Below are 19,465 nucleotides of genomic sequence, written 5' to 3'. Positions count from 1 at the left end.
TGGTGTGAGTTACTGAGATACACAAAAGTTTTTATGAAGTACAACTAACAAAAAAACCTGAAATGCAATTTTTTACACAAACAACAAAAAAATAAAAACAAGCTTGAAATCATGAATTGATTTGCAATTAGTACTTCCTGGAAAAGATGAATAAACTTCTTGTGTATGTGTGTGTGTGTGTGTGTGCATGCATGTGTATATATATATGTATATGTGTGTGTGTGTTAAAGGCAAAGTGAAAAGCAAATTGTGTGATGCTGGTGTACAAATAACTATGCTACATGACAACTATGCTACATGGGTTGTGACGATTGAGGGCATGTGAAGGCATGAAAGAAACGAAACCAGTAATGCTTCACTGGATGGATAATGTCAGTGTGCACATATGAGAGGGTGTAAGTGAAAAACTGGGCATCTGGGGTACCAGATGTTGTGTGCAAGAAGGAAGACTGCACTAGTTTGGTCTTGTGAGGATAGCAACCACCCTCACACCATCTCGCCCTGTTTTGGGCATCCTCCCTTCTTAAGCCAACCGTCCCAATCTCCTCCTCCACCTTTTCCTTGGTCTACCTCACTTTCACTGTCCATTCACCTCAGGCTCAAGCACCCTCCTCAACATTGACCCATACTACTGCACTCCATCCGCCCTTGTTAGCCGTTCCACCAATTCCTCCAAGCCCAGCATCCCCCATCAAGTCCTCAGTAACTCCCAGTATAAACAAACAGTAATTTCTATAAAATTAGACCTAATAATAACAAATTAGCATGGACATTCTACGATTACTTTATTCGGTGGTAAATAAATATTTTCCTAATGGTAGCAAGTATCCTAAAATCTTCAACTTGCATTTAGTAAGAATTCAAAGAACATGGCACAAATATTAGCAGCAGAAAATACAGAAAGATTAAATTATTTCTACAAAAAGCAAATTCACTTTTAGGTAACAGTAACGAAACAAGAGGTGATAATTTAAAGATCACGGGTTTAGCGGTCAAAGGGAAGTAACTGCTGCAAGCACTGTCCAAGCCTATGAACAGGGAAACGAACAGACTAACACAAAAAACAGCATAGCAAGAGCAAATATCCATGATGAAAATCCTAATTTAAGGCATAGAAACAGCGAAATGAGTAATAATGATAATGATAATAATAATGATAATGATAATGATAGATTCGAATTACGACAAACGTAAATAACCAAACGAAGTTTGCTTTTAGAAGCGTTGAGATGTCTTTTAGAAAGTTAAAGTGATTTTAAATTCTCAATCGCAGAATAATGCTAATAATATAGCCTGAACAGCTAGCCACCTACACTTTTCTCTGCAAAATAGGGGTAGTTTATCCTGTTCAGGCTATATTATTAGCATTATTCTGCGATTAATAATAATAATATTTGACTTGTGAATTTGCGTGTGTAAACTGGGAATGCATACAACGAGTTTCTCTGCCCTAGGTGTACGGAAAACACTCGGCGAGAAATGGAAGAAAATTTGAAGAAAGAAGAAAAAAACAGCATAATAATAATAATAATAATAATAATAATAAATGCCCTGATGCCATACCAGACAGTGGTTCTCAGGGCTTCTGGTCTTAACTGATTGGCAGTGTTATCCATGTACATTGTTTTGTCTTGGTATAAAAGATGGGCTACAGCAAATATTCTGCTCAATACCACAGATTTGCTTGTCAGTTGTCTGACCATAACGAGTTGAGCATGTCCCTTGGTGGCTGATGATATGTGCATCTCTGATTATGAACAGAAGTACTGGGGAAGCATCATAGCCATGTGTTGAGAGGAATTCTTTAGGGTTTGGATAATTCACCTTTGGAAACATGGGGGTTTTGCTCAACATCCTTAAACAAACCTTATTCAGGGACCTTTTGATCGGGATGGGCTACTCGACCTGAAGAAAATTCTAACTGGGCCCCACCTGCAAGGTCATGCGGTGTTTATCTTGATATGAGATTACCATGTCGTGCACATGTGGTTGTGATGCATGTGCCTGGTGTACCCTTATCAGACGGGTAGTCATGATGGGTATACTGGGCTTCGTATATTTGTACCCCAGTGTCACTCTGGTGGCAGGCACTGCTCTCTCACTCAATAATAATAATAATAATAATAGAGACGTTGGGAATAATAAGTGAAATAATACACTGGAAAGGGATACTGAATTTGAAAATCAAGAAAGGTGATGCAAATTAGAAGATAAGAGGGGCAGAAAGAAGAAGTTAAGCATAAGATGAATCAGGTGTGTTGTGCAAGAGAGATGACTGTGCTGGTATGATCATGTGATGTATATGGACAAGGGTAGTTGTGTAAAGAAGTGCCAATTTCTGTGGAGGGAACCTGTGGTAGAGGTAGACCCAGGAAGACATGCGATGAAGAGGTGAAGCATGATCTTCGAACATTGGACCTGATGGAGGCAATGACTCGTGACCAAGACATTTGGTGATATGTTGTGCTTGAGGGGACCCATCAAGCCAAGACAAATCATAGTCATGGCTGTGGCTGGTGTCACACAGCTGTGTTGGTGGCACATAAAAAGCACCATTTGAGTGTTGGGCCTCACAGAGGCGACATGACCAATGCTAGTGTCACACAAGTAGCACTTGCGCCGGTGACAGGTAAAAGCACCCAGCACACACTGTCAGAGTGGTTGGCATTAGGAAGGGCATCCAGCTATAGAAAACCATCCAAAATCAGACTGGAGTCTGGTGCAGCCTTCCAGCCTTGCCAGCCCTCGTCAAACCATCCAACTCATGCCAGCATTGACAACAGACGTTAAATGATGATGATGATGATGCAGATACAATGCGTATCTTTCAGTCTCTGCCTACCAATCCCATTCACAAGGCTTTGGTCCATCTGAGGCTAAAGTAAAAAGAGAAATATGATATGTCCATAGCGCTGGCTTAAACTTAGAATGGACCTCCTTTGATATCAAGCAAACAGATTATATTACTGTGAATAGTAAAGGCATTTGAAATATGTCAGGATGTACGAACATCACTGAAGGCCATTGCAAAAACTAATAAAAAGCAAATGAACTTCAAAAAGAATTGAAATAAAGAGGAAACTAATAGGGTTTCCATTGGGTAACTTGACTTATCCATAACAAGAGAATTACAACACACACACACACATATATCATCATCATCATCATCAACATTTAACATCCATTTTCCATGCTGTCATAAATTGAATGGTTCGACAGGAGCTGGCTGGTCAGAAGTCTGCACTGGGCTCCATTAACTATTTTGACAGGGTTTCTACAGCTGGATGCCCTTCCTAATGTCAACCACTTTACAAAGTGTATGAAGGGCACTTTTTACGTGGCACCTAAGGAGGAGTTCCCATTAGGGTGACTTAAACTGGTATGCATTCCAAGAGCAGCTCAAACAGTTTGTTTGCTTTTCCTCACTACTTTAACCTATATATTTACATATATACATATGTATATATATGTAAATGTCTTCTACTATAGCCTTGGGAGGACCAAAGCCTTGTAAGTGGATTTGGTAGACGGAAACTGAAAGAAGCCCGTCGTATATATGTGTATATATATATGTGTGTGTGTGTGTGTGTATATGTTTGTGTTTCTGTGTTTGTCCTCCCAACATCGATTGACAACCGATACTGGTGTGTTTACGTCCCCATAACTTAGCGGTTCGGCAAAAGAGACCGATAGAATAAGTACTAGGCTTCCAAAGAATAAGTCCTGGGGTCGATTTGCTTGACAAAAGGCAATGCTCCAGCTTAGCCACAGACAAATGATTAAAACAACTAAAAGAATAAAAGACTATATAAATGTGTGTGTGTGTGTGTGTGTGTGTGAAACGAATTGACCCTGAAGTGACTTCTGTATTAATTGACTTCTGGGATTGTGAACTTTTATGGCTTTTATAATAACTGATTATTTCTATGATATTTGGGTTTATGTTATGTATATTATATTCATAGTATTTTCATGATTCTGATATTTTAATTTTTGTTGCAAATTTTTGAATAAACAAGTGTCGAGGTTTCAAGGGAAATGGAGAAAACTGTGTATCGTGCTGTCATAAAGTAGCTTCATTTGAAAGGCATGACTCCATCAGAAATCCAGGAAGATACGGTGAGAACCTTAACAGACAATGCTCCTTCATATGCAACAGTCAAACGCTGGATAGATGAATTCCAGCGTGGCAGGGAGAGTGTGGAAGATGATCCAAGACCAGGGAGACCTCCAACTGCAGCCACCAAGGACAACCTTTGATCTTGCTCTTGGTATGATAATAATGCAAGATCGCCGAATATCTTGTCGTCAGATAGCCGAGAGACTGGGCATCTCAACTGAAAGAGCAGACAACATTGTGACAAAAGAACTTGGGTTCTCAAAGGTTTCTGCAAGGTGGGTCCCTTGCCTTTTGACTCCTGAACAGAAACGCACCACGAGCAATCTGGAACTGTTTGGAGCTGATGAAGAGAATTTCCTTGCTCCAGCCCACACCTGAGTGGTTGCCATGACAACAATTCATGATTGCAGATACGAACTTGTTCCCCATCCACCTTATTCGCCAGACTTAGCCCCCCACCCCTCTGACTTTCATTTCCCAGTGACAATGATGTCATAAACGCTGTTGGAAGTTTCTTGTTGTTTTCAAAACAAAAGAGTTCCTCTATGCCGGGAAAATGGTGCTCCAGCATGGCTGGAGAAACTGTTCAGCCATGGAGGGGGGGACTATGTTGAAAAATGAATCACCAAAAGAAGTCTTGTACCATGTTTTGCGTTTTTGAGACTCAAGACTTTTCAGACACCCCCTCGTATATATATATATATATATATATATATATATATATATATATATATATATACATATATATATATTGTTGTTGTATTCGGGGATGGTCATATTGCCAGTTTGGCCAATAAAAACACACGCATTGTATATCTGGTGTTAATTTGCTTCAGCTTTATATTACATTACATTACATTAATCCTATTTCAGCCAGAGTTCTTTCGTCACACTTCTGTGACCTCATCAGTGGTCCTTTGTTTCCTTCCTTCTTATGTGTGTCTCACCTTGCTAACTATCAGCCATTTTGTATTTTGTGTTCCTATTGCATGCGCATCCCTCAATGTGTGTCTATGTTTTTGTAAGTGCATGTGTGTGTATGGGGAGCGCCAGTATTATCTATATCCTCTGTTAATACATGTTCGTTTGTTTTTGTTTTTATTTATTTATTTGAAACTTCCCCAATACTAAATCGGAAATATACGTAGATATCATACCCCCATACCCACGTTTTACACAGGTAAAGTAGAACAGTTGATGGGCTTTTATGCAGATAGATGTATGTATGTCTGTGTGTGTGGGTGTGTGTGTGTGTGTGTGCACATGTATGTATATGTAAACCAACAGGTCTACATACAGACGGGTAGGTACATAGGGTATATGAACAGACAACCACATATGCACATAGAGACTGAAACACATGACCACATATACACACACACTAGTCCACACAAAGACACATGTCCACACATATGGAGATGTACACCCATACATACAAACATGGTACATAGCAGCAAAACACACACACACACACGCACACACACACACACACACACGCACACACACACTCAGACATGCACACACAAGGAGACAGAGGTACATACATACATATACACACGTACATAAAAAACACAGAAACACAGGAATATGCAGAATACATCTCACCTTGTATGATGTCACCAAAACTTTCACCTCCACGCTTCTTTGCCAAGGTAGATTCCATCCTGACAAAGTGCTTATTTCTCTCTGTCCTTATCTTTTCGGTCAATTTTCACAGAAACTTACTGCTGCGGTAGTCCTGATTGCCACCTTGTTTTTCTTTAAATAGTGTATGGTGCTTTTTACGCGCCACCGGCACAGGAGCCAGTCCAGCGGCACTGGCAACGACCACGCTTGAATGGTGGTCAATCAATTCATCTTTTAAAATATACATTTTTACGTTTCTCTCCTCTGTATCCATTCCTCTCTCTCTCTCTCTCTCTCTGCTGAGTCCAAAGTTTTGCAATATTCTGCTAACTCAATTGCTTTATTGATCAAGTTACCCTAAATCCTTCAGTATAATCCTAATTTTTTCTCCAAAATTTAAAGGTCAAGATCCCTATTTCGTACGATATACGAGGTTAAAAATGAGAAATATTTCCGAAGCCATGTCCCAGTCTCTTGTTTGTTGTCCGGCAATGTTTATTTATTTTGGCGTATTTTGTGTTTTCGGGCGCGAAAATACCTTAAGCTAAACCTGAAAGCAATCGAGTCATAAAAGAATCATCCATATTTTGCAGTAAGCAACATTTATTAGAATAAAAGAGTTGGATATCGTCTGTACTGGATGGTATTTAGGATGATGCTGTATGGAAAGATGAAATCAATGAAAGACAATATTTCAGGAACAAATGGAAACAGTTATTTGATGTTGAATTTGAAGGGTTTGAATAAATGTTTTGGCTTTTTTTTAACTGATAGGGATAAATATATAAAGGCAATTTACTTAATATTTATTTTCCCCTGACGTTATGACTGTTATTTCTTTATTTTCTGCAAACAAAATGAACAAAAAAGGCTACACGTTTGCATTATTGTTATATATAATAATAATAATAATAAAGGAACTTACCGTATATATTGTTTTCAAAGCAAGGATGTTTATTTTCGTCTCCTGTTGCGTGGTGAAAGCGGAGACAGGTTCGTTCCTCTTTGATGGAAAGAGAGAAAGACAAACGGATGTGTGTAGGGTCACCAAATATGATTCTAAAGTACACATCAGAGTTACCATTTGTAGTGTAAGTTACTTGATGTAGAAATAGCGATTCTTGTTCTGCATCAGGGTCGCCATATGTAGAGGGTTGAAAGTAGAATGAGACAGTGTAATAACAACAATGATGAGAAAAGAAAAATATTCATAAATTTTATTTGCCAGCAGTGGTTAGTAACACAAGAATAGCAGTAGTCATTTTTAGTAGCAATGACACAATATGTGTTGCTCACACCTTCTTAGTGTGCTTTGGAAGTTGTGTGTGGAAGCCAAGTTAATAGTCTGCAGACAGAGAAGAAGAAAAGGTAAGAATTGTAGTGTCCCTTTCAGCTGATGCTCTCGCTTAGATTGCTGAAAAACCAAAAAAGGGAGAAGCCAACCCTTCAATTGATTACACAAGGCACTGCTCCCCAACCTATTTTCATTTGCGGTTTACTTATATTCTTTTCAAAATTTGGTGGTACACCTGCATAGAAAATATAACTAAAAGTATAGGCCAAAAAATGATATTCAGGTTTCACTATCACACACCTTGCATCGTGTTGTGGCACACCGGTGTGCCATGGCCTACTGGTTGCAGAGCACTGATATAAAATATTGCCAGGAATTAGGTCAAACCCGAAACAATGGATTGACCTTCCTACGACCACTGGAGGTCCACAGAGGCCAGGCGTTTCTCATTAATTTCCCAGCATGTGCATGTGTGTATATGTGTGTGTGTGTGTTTAAATATAGATGGATGCCTATATGTACATTTGCAAACAGCACAAGTGCATATATAAGTAAGCATATGTGAGTGTGTCTTGTATGTGTATATAGGCGAAGGTGTGAATTGACAGGATGAGTGATGTGTGCCCATATGAATGTATATATATATGTGTGTGTGTGTGTGTGTGTATGTATACATGCGAACACACACATATGTATTTATGTGTGTGGGTGTGTGTTTCGGTGTAAGCAGCCATCAAAACTAGAGACGGGAATCTCACCCCCACCAAATTCTTAACCATTCCATCAAACTTGACTGCTATAGCCAGCCATCAAACATCACACATTTTAAGGCAATTCGGTTCAATACCATAGCCCACTGCATGGTTCTGGGTTCAGTCCCACTGCATGGGACCTTGGGAAAGTGACTTCAACTGTAGCCTTGGGACAATCAAAGCCTTGTGAGTGGATTTGGTAGATGGAAACTGAAAGTAGCCCATCATATATACATATATATATATATATATATATATATATATATATATATATATATATATATATATATTTGTGTGTGTGTGTCATTGCTTATCCCGCACCACTGCTTGACAACTGGTGTTGGTGTGTTTACATCCCTGTAACTTAGTGGTTAAGCAAAAGTGACTGATAAATTAAGTTCTAGGCTTCAAGAAAATGTAACGACCACGCTTGAATGGTGATCAACCAATTCATCTTTTAAAATATACATTTTTATGTTTCTCTCTTCTGTATCCATTCCTCTCTCTCTCTCTCTCTCTCTCTGCTGAGTCCAAAGTTTTGCAATATTCTGCTAACTCAATTGCTTTATTGATCAAGTTACCCTAAATCCTCGAGTATAAATCCCCCCCTTCCCCTTCCCTCCTTCGTGAAGGGAGGGTAAGGAAATGAACCTCGCCAAGATTCGTTGCTATGGAGACAGGCCTTCGTTCTGAGATCGTCTGCGAATGGCTTCGAGACGCCGAGTCTCAAAAACGACCAAAAATGGCCAAGAAAAGCCGAAAGCAAATTCAGGAATTATCGCTAAATTCGCCACAAAGGGCAGGTTTCCCGTGCAACCAAATTGCACAACAAATTGCACAACTTTGACATAAAAAAATATAATCCCCAAAACAACTTTATAAGGCAATAAAAAGGGGTTAAAACTATAAATGTTTGACCCCGAGCTCAAAAACGAAATAAAAAAATTAGTCTAAAACAACTTTGCTGGGAAAAAACAAACAAAAAAAAGAAATGCGCGCTCGCGCATATCTGTGTGTGTATGTGTGTGTGTCTTTGTATGTGTTCGTCCCCACCCACTGTCTGTCTCTCCCTCTCTCTCTCTATCTATGCATCTATTTGTCCACCTATATATCTATCTATTTATCTATTTATTTATCTTTCTGTCTGTCTCCCGTAAATCCTTGAGTATAAATCTGCATTTTGACTCCAAGATTTAATGGTCAAAATCCCTAGTTCGTACGATATACGAGGTTGAAAATGAAAAATATTATTCGTAAGGTCGCCATTAAGATCGCCAAAATGGCGACCTTACGGTTTCAGGCAAAACACATGGAATATATTATGGGAGTTTGTCAGATTTCGTCTGAGGCAAAGAGAAAGATTTGTGGAGTAAGGGAGACAACACTGTCATAGTTAACGTGTGCGTGTGTGTGAATGCGTGCGTTTATGTTCATGTATGTGTGAATGCATGCGTTCATGTTCGTGTATGTGTGAATGCGTGCGTTCATGTTCATGTATGTGTGAATGCGTGCGTTCATGTTCGTGTATCTGTGAATGCGTGCGTTCATGTGTGTGTTTGTGTCAATGCGTGTGTGCACCTGTGTGTGTGTAAGTAATTGAACGGGTGACTCTGTGTGTGTGTGTGAAGCAGACACAGAAGAGAAAGGGAGAGAGTGGATCGGAATTGTGAATGTGTGTGTGTGAGAGACACAGACAGAGAGTGTGTGTGTGTGTATGCATGTTTATGTATATATAAAGCACCCAGTGCCACTCTGTAAAGTGGTTGCCATGAGGAAGGGCATCTTGTGCCTCTACCAGAAAGGATTGTTAAGGTACACATCAGAACAGGTGGGCTGGCTGCGCGCACGTGTGTGTGTCATAGAAATAAGATCACGTATGATTGAGCAGTGGAGGGAGATGATGATAAGGGGCCGATTGCGATGGTCTGCACCTCTTTTCTGTCGACCCCGAAAGAAACAGCAAAGAAGACAACGAAAGTTGGAATTGAAATCCGGTGGGTGAAGGGAAATGACAACGTATGGCACATTGGAAAACCGAGTTTGTGAGGGGGGTCGGGTGAAGGTGTTAGTGTCAAGTTGTGTGATAAGAAGCTTGCTTACCAGCTACAAGGTTCTGGGTTCAGTCCGACTGCGTGGCACCTTGGGCAAATTGTCTTCTATTATGATCCAGGGTCGACCAGAGGTTTGTGAGGGGATTTGGTAGACAGAAACAGAAAGAAGCCTGTCGTGTGTGTGTGACTGTCGTTATACACCGTTTGACAAGCGGTGTCGTTTTGTTTACGTCCCTCTAACTTAATGGTTTTGGCAAAAGGCATCAACAGATTAAGTACCAGACCTTAAAAGAATAAATTATCGGGGTTCATTCCTCTGACGAGAACCTTTCAGGGCGATGATCTAACATGGTAGCTGTTATGTATTCTTTTGGTTCGTGTTGGGATAATAAACAACTCACTGAAGGCGGTATTATTATTTCTACGTGTTAATTTACTTGGCATGTTTACAAACAATATATACATATATCTATACATATAGCTAGTGATATACACTGCGTATCTGCCTTAGACACGGTTCATACTGCTTAGTAGATGCGCTTAACAAAATAGTACTACTAGGGGGTGGGGGTGGATGTATTCATATATACGTATACCTTCGCATGCATATAGATATGAATGTGTAACATCCCTACTTCTTGAGAAAAAAAAAGGATCTTTTAGCAATGAAAAGAATAGAAGAAGTCTCCCTTATACTAATGGATTGTCAGCGCAAGGGTGGCAATCCGGCAGCAGAAACTGTGAGATTATTCTGCCCACACACATGGTTTTCTGCTTTCTAATCTAGCAGAAATAGTTGTTTTATTATTTTTTTTCTCTTTTAACTGTATCGAATCGGTGGTGAAATGTTCGGTCTCCATCTGGTGGATCTTGTGCTCTGCATTGGTGTCTCAGGTGTGTCGTTGGGCTGCTGATGAGAGTGGTTGGTGCCTGTTGGGGTGATGATTCTGTGGAAACACGGATTCTGTTGGTGCCGTCATCTGCTGTGCATGTTGTGGTTCTTGTTGGTGTTGTCACTGGTGCTTCAGGTGTTGCACAGGTTATGAAATTTATAAATAAATATTAGCTTAAAATAACATATATTTTTACATTTATTTATTTAACAGTATTTAACAAATAGGTTTATTGTCAATTAAAAGATTTCGATTATAAAACATGTATAAAATCAAATTGCCCATAAAAAGTATTTGCTGTCCATGGAACCCCTGTCTTGTCCTTGCGGACCACAGTTTGAAAACCCCTGACATAAGGCACTGCTCCCCAGCCTATTTTCATTTGCGGTTTACTTATATTCTTTTCAAAATTCGGTGGTACACCTGCACAGAAAATATAACTAAAAGTATAGGACAAAAAATGATATTCAGGTTTCACTGACACACACCTTGCATCGTGTTGTGGCACACCGGTGTGCCATGGCCTACTGGTTGCAGAGCACTGATATAAAATATGGCCAGGAATTAGGTCAAACCCGAAACAATGGATTGACCTTCCTACGACCACTGGAGGTCCACAGAGGCCAGGCATTTCTCATTAATTTCCCAGCATGTGCATGTGTGTATATATGTGTGTGTGCGTGTGTGTTGAAATATAGATGGATGCCTATATGTACATATGCAAACAGCACAAGTGCATATATAAGTAGGCATATGTGAGTGTGTCTTGTATGTGTATATAGGCAAAGGTGTGAATTGACAGGATGAGTGATGTGTGCCCATATGAATGTATATATGTGTGTGTGTGTGTGTGTGTGTGTATGTATACATGCGAACACACACATATGTATTTATGTGTGTGGGTGTGTGTTTCGGTGTAAGCAGCCATCAAAACTAGAGACGAGAATCTCACCCTCACCAAATTCTTAACCATACCATCAAACTTGACTGCTATAGCCAGCCATCAAACATCACACATTTTAAGGCGATTCGGTTCAATACCATAGCCCACTGCATGGTTCTGGGTTCAGTCCCACTGCATGGGACCTTGGGAAAGTGACTTCAACTGTAGCCTTGGGACAATCAAAGCCTTGTGAGTGGACTTGGTAGATGGAAACTGAAAGTAGCCCATCATATATATGTATATATACATATATATATATATATATATATATATATATATATATATATATATATATTTGTGTGTGTGTGTCATTGCTTATCCCGCACCAATGCTTGACAACTGGTGTTGGTGTGTTTACATCCCTGTAACTTAGTGGTTAAGCAAAAGTGACCGACAAATTAAGTTCTAGGCTTCAAGAAAATGTAAGTGCACAATAAGTACAAAACACTTTGTTTCACTTCGCCACAGTCCACTCAGGGGAAACGGATCTTTTTAGCTTAGGGTTCAGGAAAGATCTTTAAACCTTTGATCCCATCAACAAAGTAAATTTAATCAATAGCTTGAATATCATCATCATAATCATCATCATCATTGTCATCATGACTTTGCGTTCCCATGTTCCATGCTGGCATTGGGCTGGTTGGTTTCACCAGGATCTTGTGAAACCAAGGACCACTTTATGCTCCAATGTCTGCTTTGCCATGGTCTTCTACAGCTCGATTCCCTTCCAAACACCAAACACTTTACAGAGTGTGCAGGGTGCGTTTTTCATGTGGCACCAGTGAGGTCCCCAAATAACATGCAAGACAAGGTCCCTCAACTGAGGGTGGAGATTAGCATGGAGGCAAGTGGCTTTGTACCAGTTGGTGACTGGTTATAACACAGCTAAGTACTTTGGATGAATTAATATTCCTATAAAACATCCCAGAGATGATTGGAATAAAACTAGAAGAGCAACAATACCTTGTGTCTCCTTCATTGGTTTGTAGAATTACCAGTTAAGTGCTGTAGGGGATTCAATATTTTTACAAAAACATCCTAGATGTGAATAGAATTAGAATAGAAGATTATTAAGAGCTACCTACAGGCTCCATCAATGGTTTGTTTAAGTAGCAGTTAAGTTCTGTGGGTGATTTAATATTTCTAGATTTCAAGATATGAATGGAAGGCTACCTAGAGGGTCCTTCGCTAGTTTGCATAAGTAGCAGTTAAGTAGTATTAATGTGAAACATCCTAAATATCAATGGAATTACATTAGAAGATTAAATCTGCTTAGAGGCTCCTTGAACGGTGTGTGTGAGTTGATGTAATGATTGCATTGTTCAATTAAATGGAGGCATTTGAAATGGTCATACTGCATTACTACTTGATATCCTGTTGCTTATTTTGATATATATATATATATACATGTAATTATGTAACGGGTGTGTGTAGGGTCACCAAATATGATTCTAAAGTACACATCAGAGTTACCATTTGTAGTGTAAGTTACTTGATGTAGAAATAGCGGTTCTTGTTCTGCATCAGGGTCGCCATATGTAGAGGGTTGAAAGTAGAATGAGACAGTGTAATAACAACAATGATGAGAAAAGAAAAATATTCATAAATTTTATTTGCCAGCAGTGGTTAGTAACACAAGAATAGCAGTAGTCATTTTTAGTAACAATGACACAATATGTGTTGCTCACACCTTCTTAGTGTGCTTTGGAAGTTGTGTGTGGAAGCCAAGTTAATAGTCTGCAGACAGAGAAGAAGAAAAGGTAAGAATTATAGTGTCCCTTTCAGCTGATGCTCTCGCTTAGATTGCTGAAAAACCAAAAAAGGGAGAAGCCAACCCTTCAATTGATTACATAGGGCAGGGGTTTTCAAACTTTTTGACTTGGGGACCCCTTTATATTTCAGGCTTTACCTTAGGGACCCCCTCATAAACGCTTATGAAATTTATACATAAATATTTGCTTAAAATAACATATATTTTTACATTTATTTATTTAACAGTATTTAACAAATAGGTTTATTGTCAATTAAAAGATTTCGATTATAAAACATGTATAAAATCAAATTGCCCATAAAAAGTATTTGCTGTCCATGGAACCCCTGTCTTGTCCTTGCGGACCACAGTTTGAAAACCCCTGACATAAGGCACTGCTCCCCAACCTATTTTCATTTGCGGTTTACTTATATTCTTTTCAAAATTCGGTGGTACACCTGCATAGAAAATATAACTAAAAGTATAGGACAAAAAATGATATTCAGGTTTCACTGTCACACACCTTGCATCGTGTTGTGGCACACCGGTGTGCCATGGCCTACTGGTTGCAGAGCACTGATATAAAATATGGCCAGGAATTAGGTCAAACCCGAAACAATGGATTGACCTTCCTACGACCACTGGAGGTCCACAGAGGCCAGGCGTTTCTCATTAATTTCCCAGCATGTGCATGTGTGTATATGTGTGTGTGTGTGTTTAAATATAGATGGATGCCTATATGTACATTTGCAAACAGCACAAGTGCATATATAAGTAAGCATATGTGAGTGTGTCTTGTATGTTTATATAGGCGAAGGTGTGAATTGACAGGATGAGTGATGTGTGCCCATATGAATGTATATATATATGTGTGTGTGTGTGTATGTATACATGCGAACACACACATATGTATTTATGTGTGTGGGTGTGTGTTTCGGTGTAAGCAGCCATCAAAACTAGAGATGGGAATCTCACCCCCACCAAATTCTTAACCATTCCATCAAACTTGACTGCTATAGCCAGCCATCAAACATCACACATTTTAAGGCAATTCGGTTCAATACCATAGCCCACTGCATGGTTCTGGGTTCAGTCCCACTGCATGGGACCTTGGGAAAGTGACTTCAACTGTAGCCTTGGGACAATCAAAGCCTTGTGAGTGGATTTGGTAGATGGAAACTGAAAGTAGCCCATTATATATATGTATATATTTATATATATATATATATATATATATATATATATATATATATATATATATATATATATATATATACATAGATATATATATATATATATATATATATATATATATACACACACACATAAATATATATATATATATATATTTGTGTGTGTGTGATTGCTTATCCCGCACCACTATTTGATAACTGGTGTTGGTGTGTTTACATCCCTGTAACTTAGTGGTTAAGCAAAAGTGACCGATAAATTAAGTTCTAGGCTTCAAGAAAATGTAAGTGCACAATAAGTACAAAACACTTTGTTTCACTTCGCCCCAGTCCACTCAGGGGAAACAGATCTTTTTAGCTTAGGGTTCAGGAAAGATCTTTAAACCTTTGATCCCATCAACAAAGTAAATTTAATCAATAGCTTGAATATCATCATCATCATCATTGTCATCATGACTTTGCGTTCCCATGTTCCATGCTGGCATTGGGCTGGTTGGTTTCACCAGGATCTTGTGAAACCAAGGACCACTTTATGCTCCAATGTCTGCTTTGCCATGGTCTTCTACAGCTCGATTCCCTTCCAAACACCAAACACTTTACAGAGTGTGCAGGGTGCGTTATTCATGTGGCACCAGTGAGGTCCCCAAATAACATGCAAGACAAGGTCCCTCAACTGAGGGTGGAGATTAGCATGGAGGCAAGTGGCTTTGTACCAGTTGGTGACTGGTTATAACACAGCTAAGTACTTTGGATGAATTAATATTCCTATAAAACATCCCAGAGATGATTGGAATAAAACTAGAAGAGCAACAATACCTTGTGACTCCTTCATTGGTTTGTAGAATTACCAGTTAAGTGCTGTAGGGGATTCAATATTTTTACAAAAACATCCTAGATGTGAATAGAATTAGAATAGGAGACTAAGAGCTACCTACAGGCTCCCTCAATGGTTTGTTTAAGTAGCAGTTAAGTTCTGTGGGTGATTTAATATTTCTAGATTTCAAGATATGAATGGAAGGCTACCTAGAGGTTCGTTCGTTAGTTTGCATAAGTAGCAGTTAAGTAGTATTAATGTGAAACATCCTAGATGTCAATGGAATTATATTAGAAGACTAAATCTGCTTAGAGGCTCCTTGAACGGTGTGTGTGTGAGTTGATGTAATGATTGCATTGTTCAATTAAATGGAGCCATTTGAAATGGTCATACTGCATTACTACTTGATATCCTGTTGCTTATTTTGATATATATATATATATCATCATCATCGTTTAACATCTGCTTTCCATGCTAGCATGGGTTGGACAGTTTGATTGAGGACTGGTGAACCAGATGGCTACACCAGGCTCCAATCTGATCTGGCAGAGTTTCTACAGCTGGATGCCCTTCCTAATGCCAACCACTCCGAGAGTGTAGCGGGTGCTTTTTACGTGCCACCTGCACGAGGGCCTTTCAGGTGGAACCGGCATCAGCCACGTTTGAATGGTGCTTTTTACGCGCCACCGGCACAAGAGCCAGTCCAGCGGCACTGGTAACGACCACGCTTGAATGGTGATCAACCAATTCATCTTTTAAAATATACATTTTTATGTTTCTCTCTTCTGTATCCATTCCTCTCTCTCTCTCTCTCTCTCTCTGCTGAGTCCAAAGTTTTGCAATATTCTGCTAACTCAATTGCTTTATTGATCAAGTTACCCTAAATCCTCGAGTATAAATCACCCCCTTCCCCTTCCCTCCTTCGTGATGGGAGGGTAAGGAAATGAACCTCGCCAAGATTCGTTGCTATGGAGACAGGCCTTCGTTCTGAGATCGTCTGCGAATGGCTTCGAGACGCCGAGTCTCAAAAACGACCAAAAATGGCCAAGAAAAGCCGAAAGCAAATTCAGGAATTATCGCTAAATTCGCCACAAAGGGCAGGTTTCCCGTGCAACCAAATTGCACAACAAATTGCACAACTTTGACATAAAAAAATATAATCCCCAAAACAACTTTATAAGGCAATAAAAAGGGGTTAAAACTATAAATGTTTGACCCCGAACTCAAAAACGAAATAAAAAAATTAGTCTAAAACAACTTTGCTGGGAAAAAACAAAAACAAAGAAATGCGCGCTCGCGCATATCTGTGTGTGTATGTGTGTGTGTCTTTGTATGTGTTCGTCCCCACCCACTGTCTGTCTCTCCCTCTCTCTCTCTATCTATGCATCTATTTGTCCACCTATATATCTATCTATTTATCTATTTATTTATCTTTCTGTCTGTCTCCCGTAAATCCTTGAGTATAAATCTGCATTTTGACTCCAAGATTTAATGGTCAAAATCCCTAGTTCGTACGATATACGAGGTTGAAAATGAAAAATATTATTCGTAAGGTCGCCATTAAGATCGCCAAAATGGCGACCTTACGGTTTCAGGCAAAACACATGGAATATATTATGGGAGTTTGTCAGATTTCGTCTGAGGCAAAGAGAAAGATTTGTGGAGTAAGGGAGACAACACTGTCATAGTTAACGTGTGCGTGTGTGTGAATGCGTGCGTTCATGTTCATGTATGTGTGAATGCATGCGTTCATGTTCGTGTATGTGTGAATGCGTGCGTTCATGTTCATGTATGTGTGAATGCGTGCGTTCATGTTCGTGTATCTGTGAATGCGTGCGTTCATGTGTGTGTTTGTGTCAATGCGTGTGTGCACCTGTGTGTGTGTAAGTAATTGAACGGGTGACTCTGTGTGTGTGTGTGAAGCAGACACAGAAGAGAAAGGGAGAGAGTGGATCGGAATTGTGAATGTGTGTGTGTGAGAGAGACAGACAGAGAGTGTGTGTGTGTGTATGCATGTTTGTGTATATATAAAGCACCCAGTGCCACTCTGTAAAGTGGTTGCCATGAGGAAGGGCATCTTGTGCCTCTACCAGAAAGGATTGTTAAGGTACACATCAGAACAGGTGGGCTGGCTGCGCGCACGTGTGTGTGTCATAGAAATAAGATCACGTATGATTGAGCAGTGGAGGGAGATGATGATAAGGGGCCGATTGCGATGGTCTGCACCTCTTTTCTGTCGACCCCGAAAGAAACAGCAAAGAAGACAACGAAAGTTGGAATTGAAATCCGGTGGGTGAAGGGAAATGACAACGTATGGCACATTGGAAAACCGAGTTTGTGAGGGGGGTCGGGTGAAGGTGTTAGTGTCAAGTTGTGTGATAAGAAGCTTGCTTACCAACTACAAGGTTCTGGGTTCAGTCCGACTGCGTGGCACCTTGGGCAAATTGTCTTCTATTATGATCCAGGGTCGACCAGAGGTTTGTGAGGGGATTTGGTAGACAGAAACAGAAAGAAGCCTGTCGTGTGTGTGTGACTGTCGTTATACACCGTTTGACAAGCGGTGTCGTTTTGTTTACGTCCCTCTAACTTAATGGTTTTGGCAAAAGGCATCAACAGATTAAGTACCAGACCTTAAAAGAATAAATTATCGGGGTTCATTCCTCTGACGAGAACCTTTCAGGGCGATGATCTAACATGGTAGCTGTTATGTATTCTTTTGGTTCGTGTTGGGATAATAAACAACTCACTGAAGGCGGTATTATTATTTCTACGTGTTAATTTACTTGGCATGTTTACAAACAATATATACATATATCTATACATATAGCTAGTGATATACACTGCGTATCTGCCTTAGACACGGTTCATACTGCTTAGTAGATGCGCTTAACAAAATAGTACTACTAGGGGGTGGGGGTGGATGTATTCATATATACGTATACCTTCGCATGCATATAGATATGAATGTGTAACATCCCTACTTCTTGAGAAAAAAAAAGGATCTTTTAGCAATGAAAAGAATAGAAGAAGTCTCCCTTATACTAATGGATTGTCAGCGCAAGGGTGGCAATCCGGCAGCAGAAACTGTGAGATTATTCTGCCCACACACATGGTTTTCTGCTTTCTAATCTAGCAGAAATAGTTGTTTTATTATTTTTTTTTCTCTTTTAACTGTATCGAATCGGTGGTGAAATGTTCGGTCTCCATCTGGTGGATCTTGTGCTCTGCATTGGTGTCTCAGGTGTGTCGTTGGGCTGCTGATGAGAGTGGTTGGTGCCTGTTGGGGTGATGATTCTGTGGAAACACGGATTCTGTTGGTGCCGTCATCTGCTGTGCATGTTGTGGTTCTTGTTGGTGTTGTCACTGGTGCTTCAGGTGTTGCACAGGTTATGAAATTTATAAATAAATATTAGCTTAAAATAACATATATTTTTACATTTATTTATTTAACAGTATTTAACAAATAGGTTTATTGTCAATTAAAAGATTTCGATTATAAAACATGTATAAAATCAAATTGCCCATAAAAAGTATTTGCTGTCCATGGAACCCCTGTCTTGTCCTTGCGGACCACAGTTTGAAAACCCCTGACATAAGGCACTGCTCCCCAGCCTATTTTCATTTGCGGTTTACTTATATTCTTTTCAAAATTCGGTGGTACACCTGCACAGAAAATATAACTAAAATTATAGGACAAAAAATGATATTCAGGTTTCACTGACACACACCTTGCATCGTGTTGTGGCACACCGGTGTGCCATGGCCTACTGGTTGCAGAGCACTGATATAAAATATGGCCAGGAATTAGGTCAAACCCGAAACAATGGATTGACCTTCCTACGACCACTGGAGGTCCACAGAGGCCAGGCATTTCTCATTAATTTCCCAGCATGTGCATGTGTGTATATATGTGTGTGTGCGTGTGTGTTGAAATATAGATGGATGCCTATATGTACATATGCAAACAGCACAAGTGCATATATAAGTAGGCATATGTGAGTGTGTCTTGTATGTGTATATAGGCAAAGGTGT

General features: G+C 39.6%; 1 protein-coding gene across 5 annotated transcripts in view; it reads right to left on the bottom strand.

Annotated features, from left to right (window-relative positions):
• Nucleotides 1–19,465, bottom strand: part of LOC106882598 (protein spinster homolog 1) — a 75,134-nt gene that overhangs the window by 41,213 nt on the left and 14,456 nt on the right. For 2 of the 5 annotated variants that reach the window (XM_089346193.1, XM_089346198.1), the window contains exons 2-5: nucleotides 17,829–18,802; nucleotides 9,893–10,865; nucleotides 6,672–6,872; nucleotides 5,726–6,404 (exon numbers count right to left, since the gene is read on the bottom strand). In XM_089346193.1, the coding sequence (XP_089202319.1) occupies nucleotides 5,726–5,783 (58 nt within the window). In that variant the 5' untranslated portion in view covers nucleotides 5,784–6,404; nucleotides 6,672–6,872; nucleotides 9,893–10,865; nucleotides 17,829–18,802. The remainder of the gene's footprint in view (nucleotides 1–5,725; nucleotides 6,405–6,671; nucleotides 6,873–9,892; nucleotides 10,866–17,828; nucleotides 18,803–19,465) is intronic. The other 3 variants (XM_089346195.1, XM_089346196.1, XM_089346197.1) reach the window with 3 other exon arrangements.

This window comes from Octopus bimaculoides, chromosome 30 (genome assembly GCF_046866305.1).
Source record: "Octopus bimaculoides isolate indiv1 chromosome 30, ASM4686630v1, whole genome shotgun sequence".
NCBI classification, from domain to species: Eukaryota; Metazoa; Mollusca; class Cephalopoda; order Octopoda; family Octopodidae; genus Octopus; species Octopus bimaculoides.
This window is presented reverse-complemented; position numbering and strand designations above follow the sequence as displayed.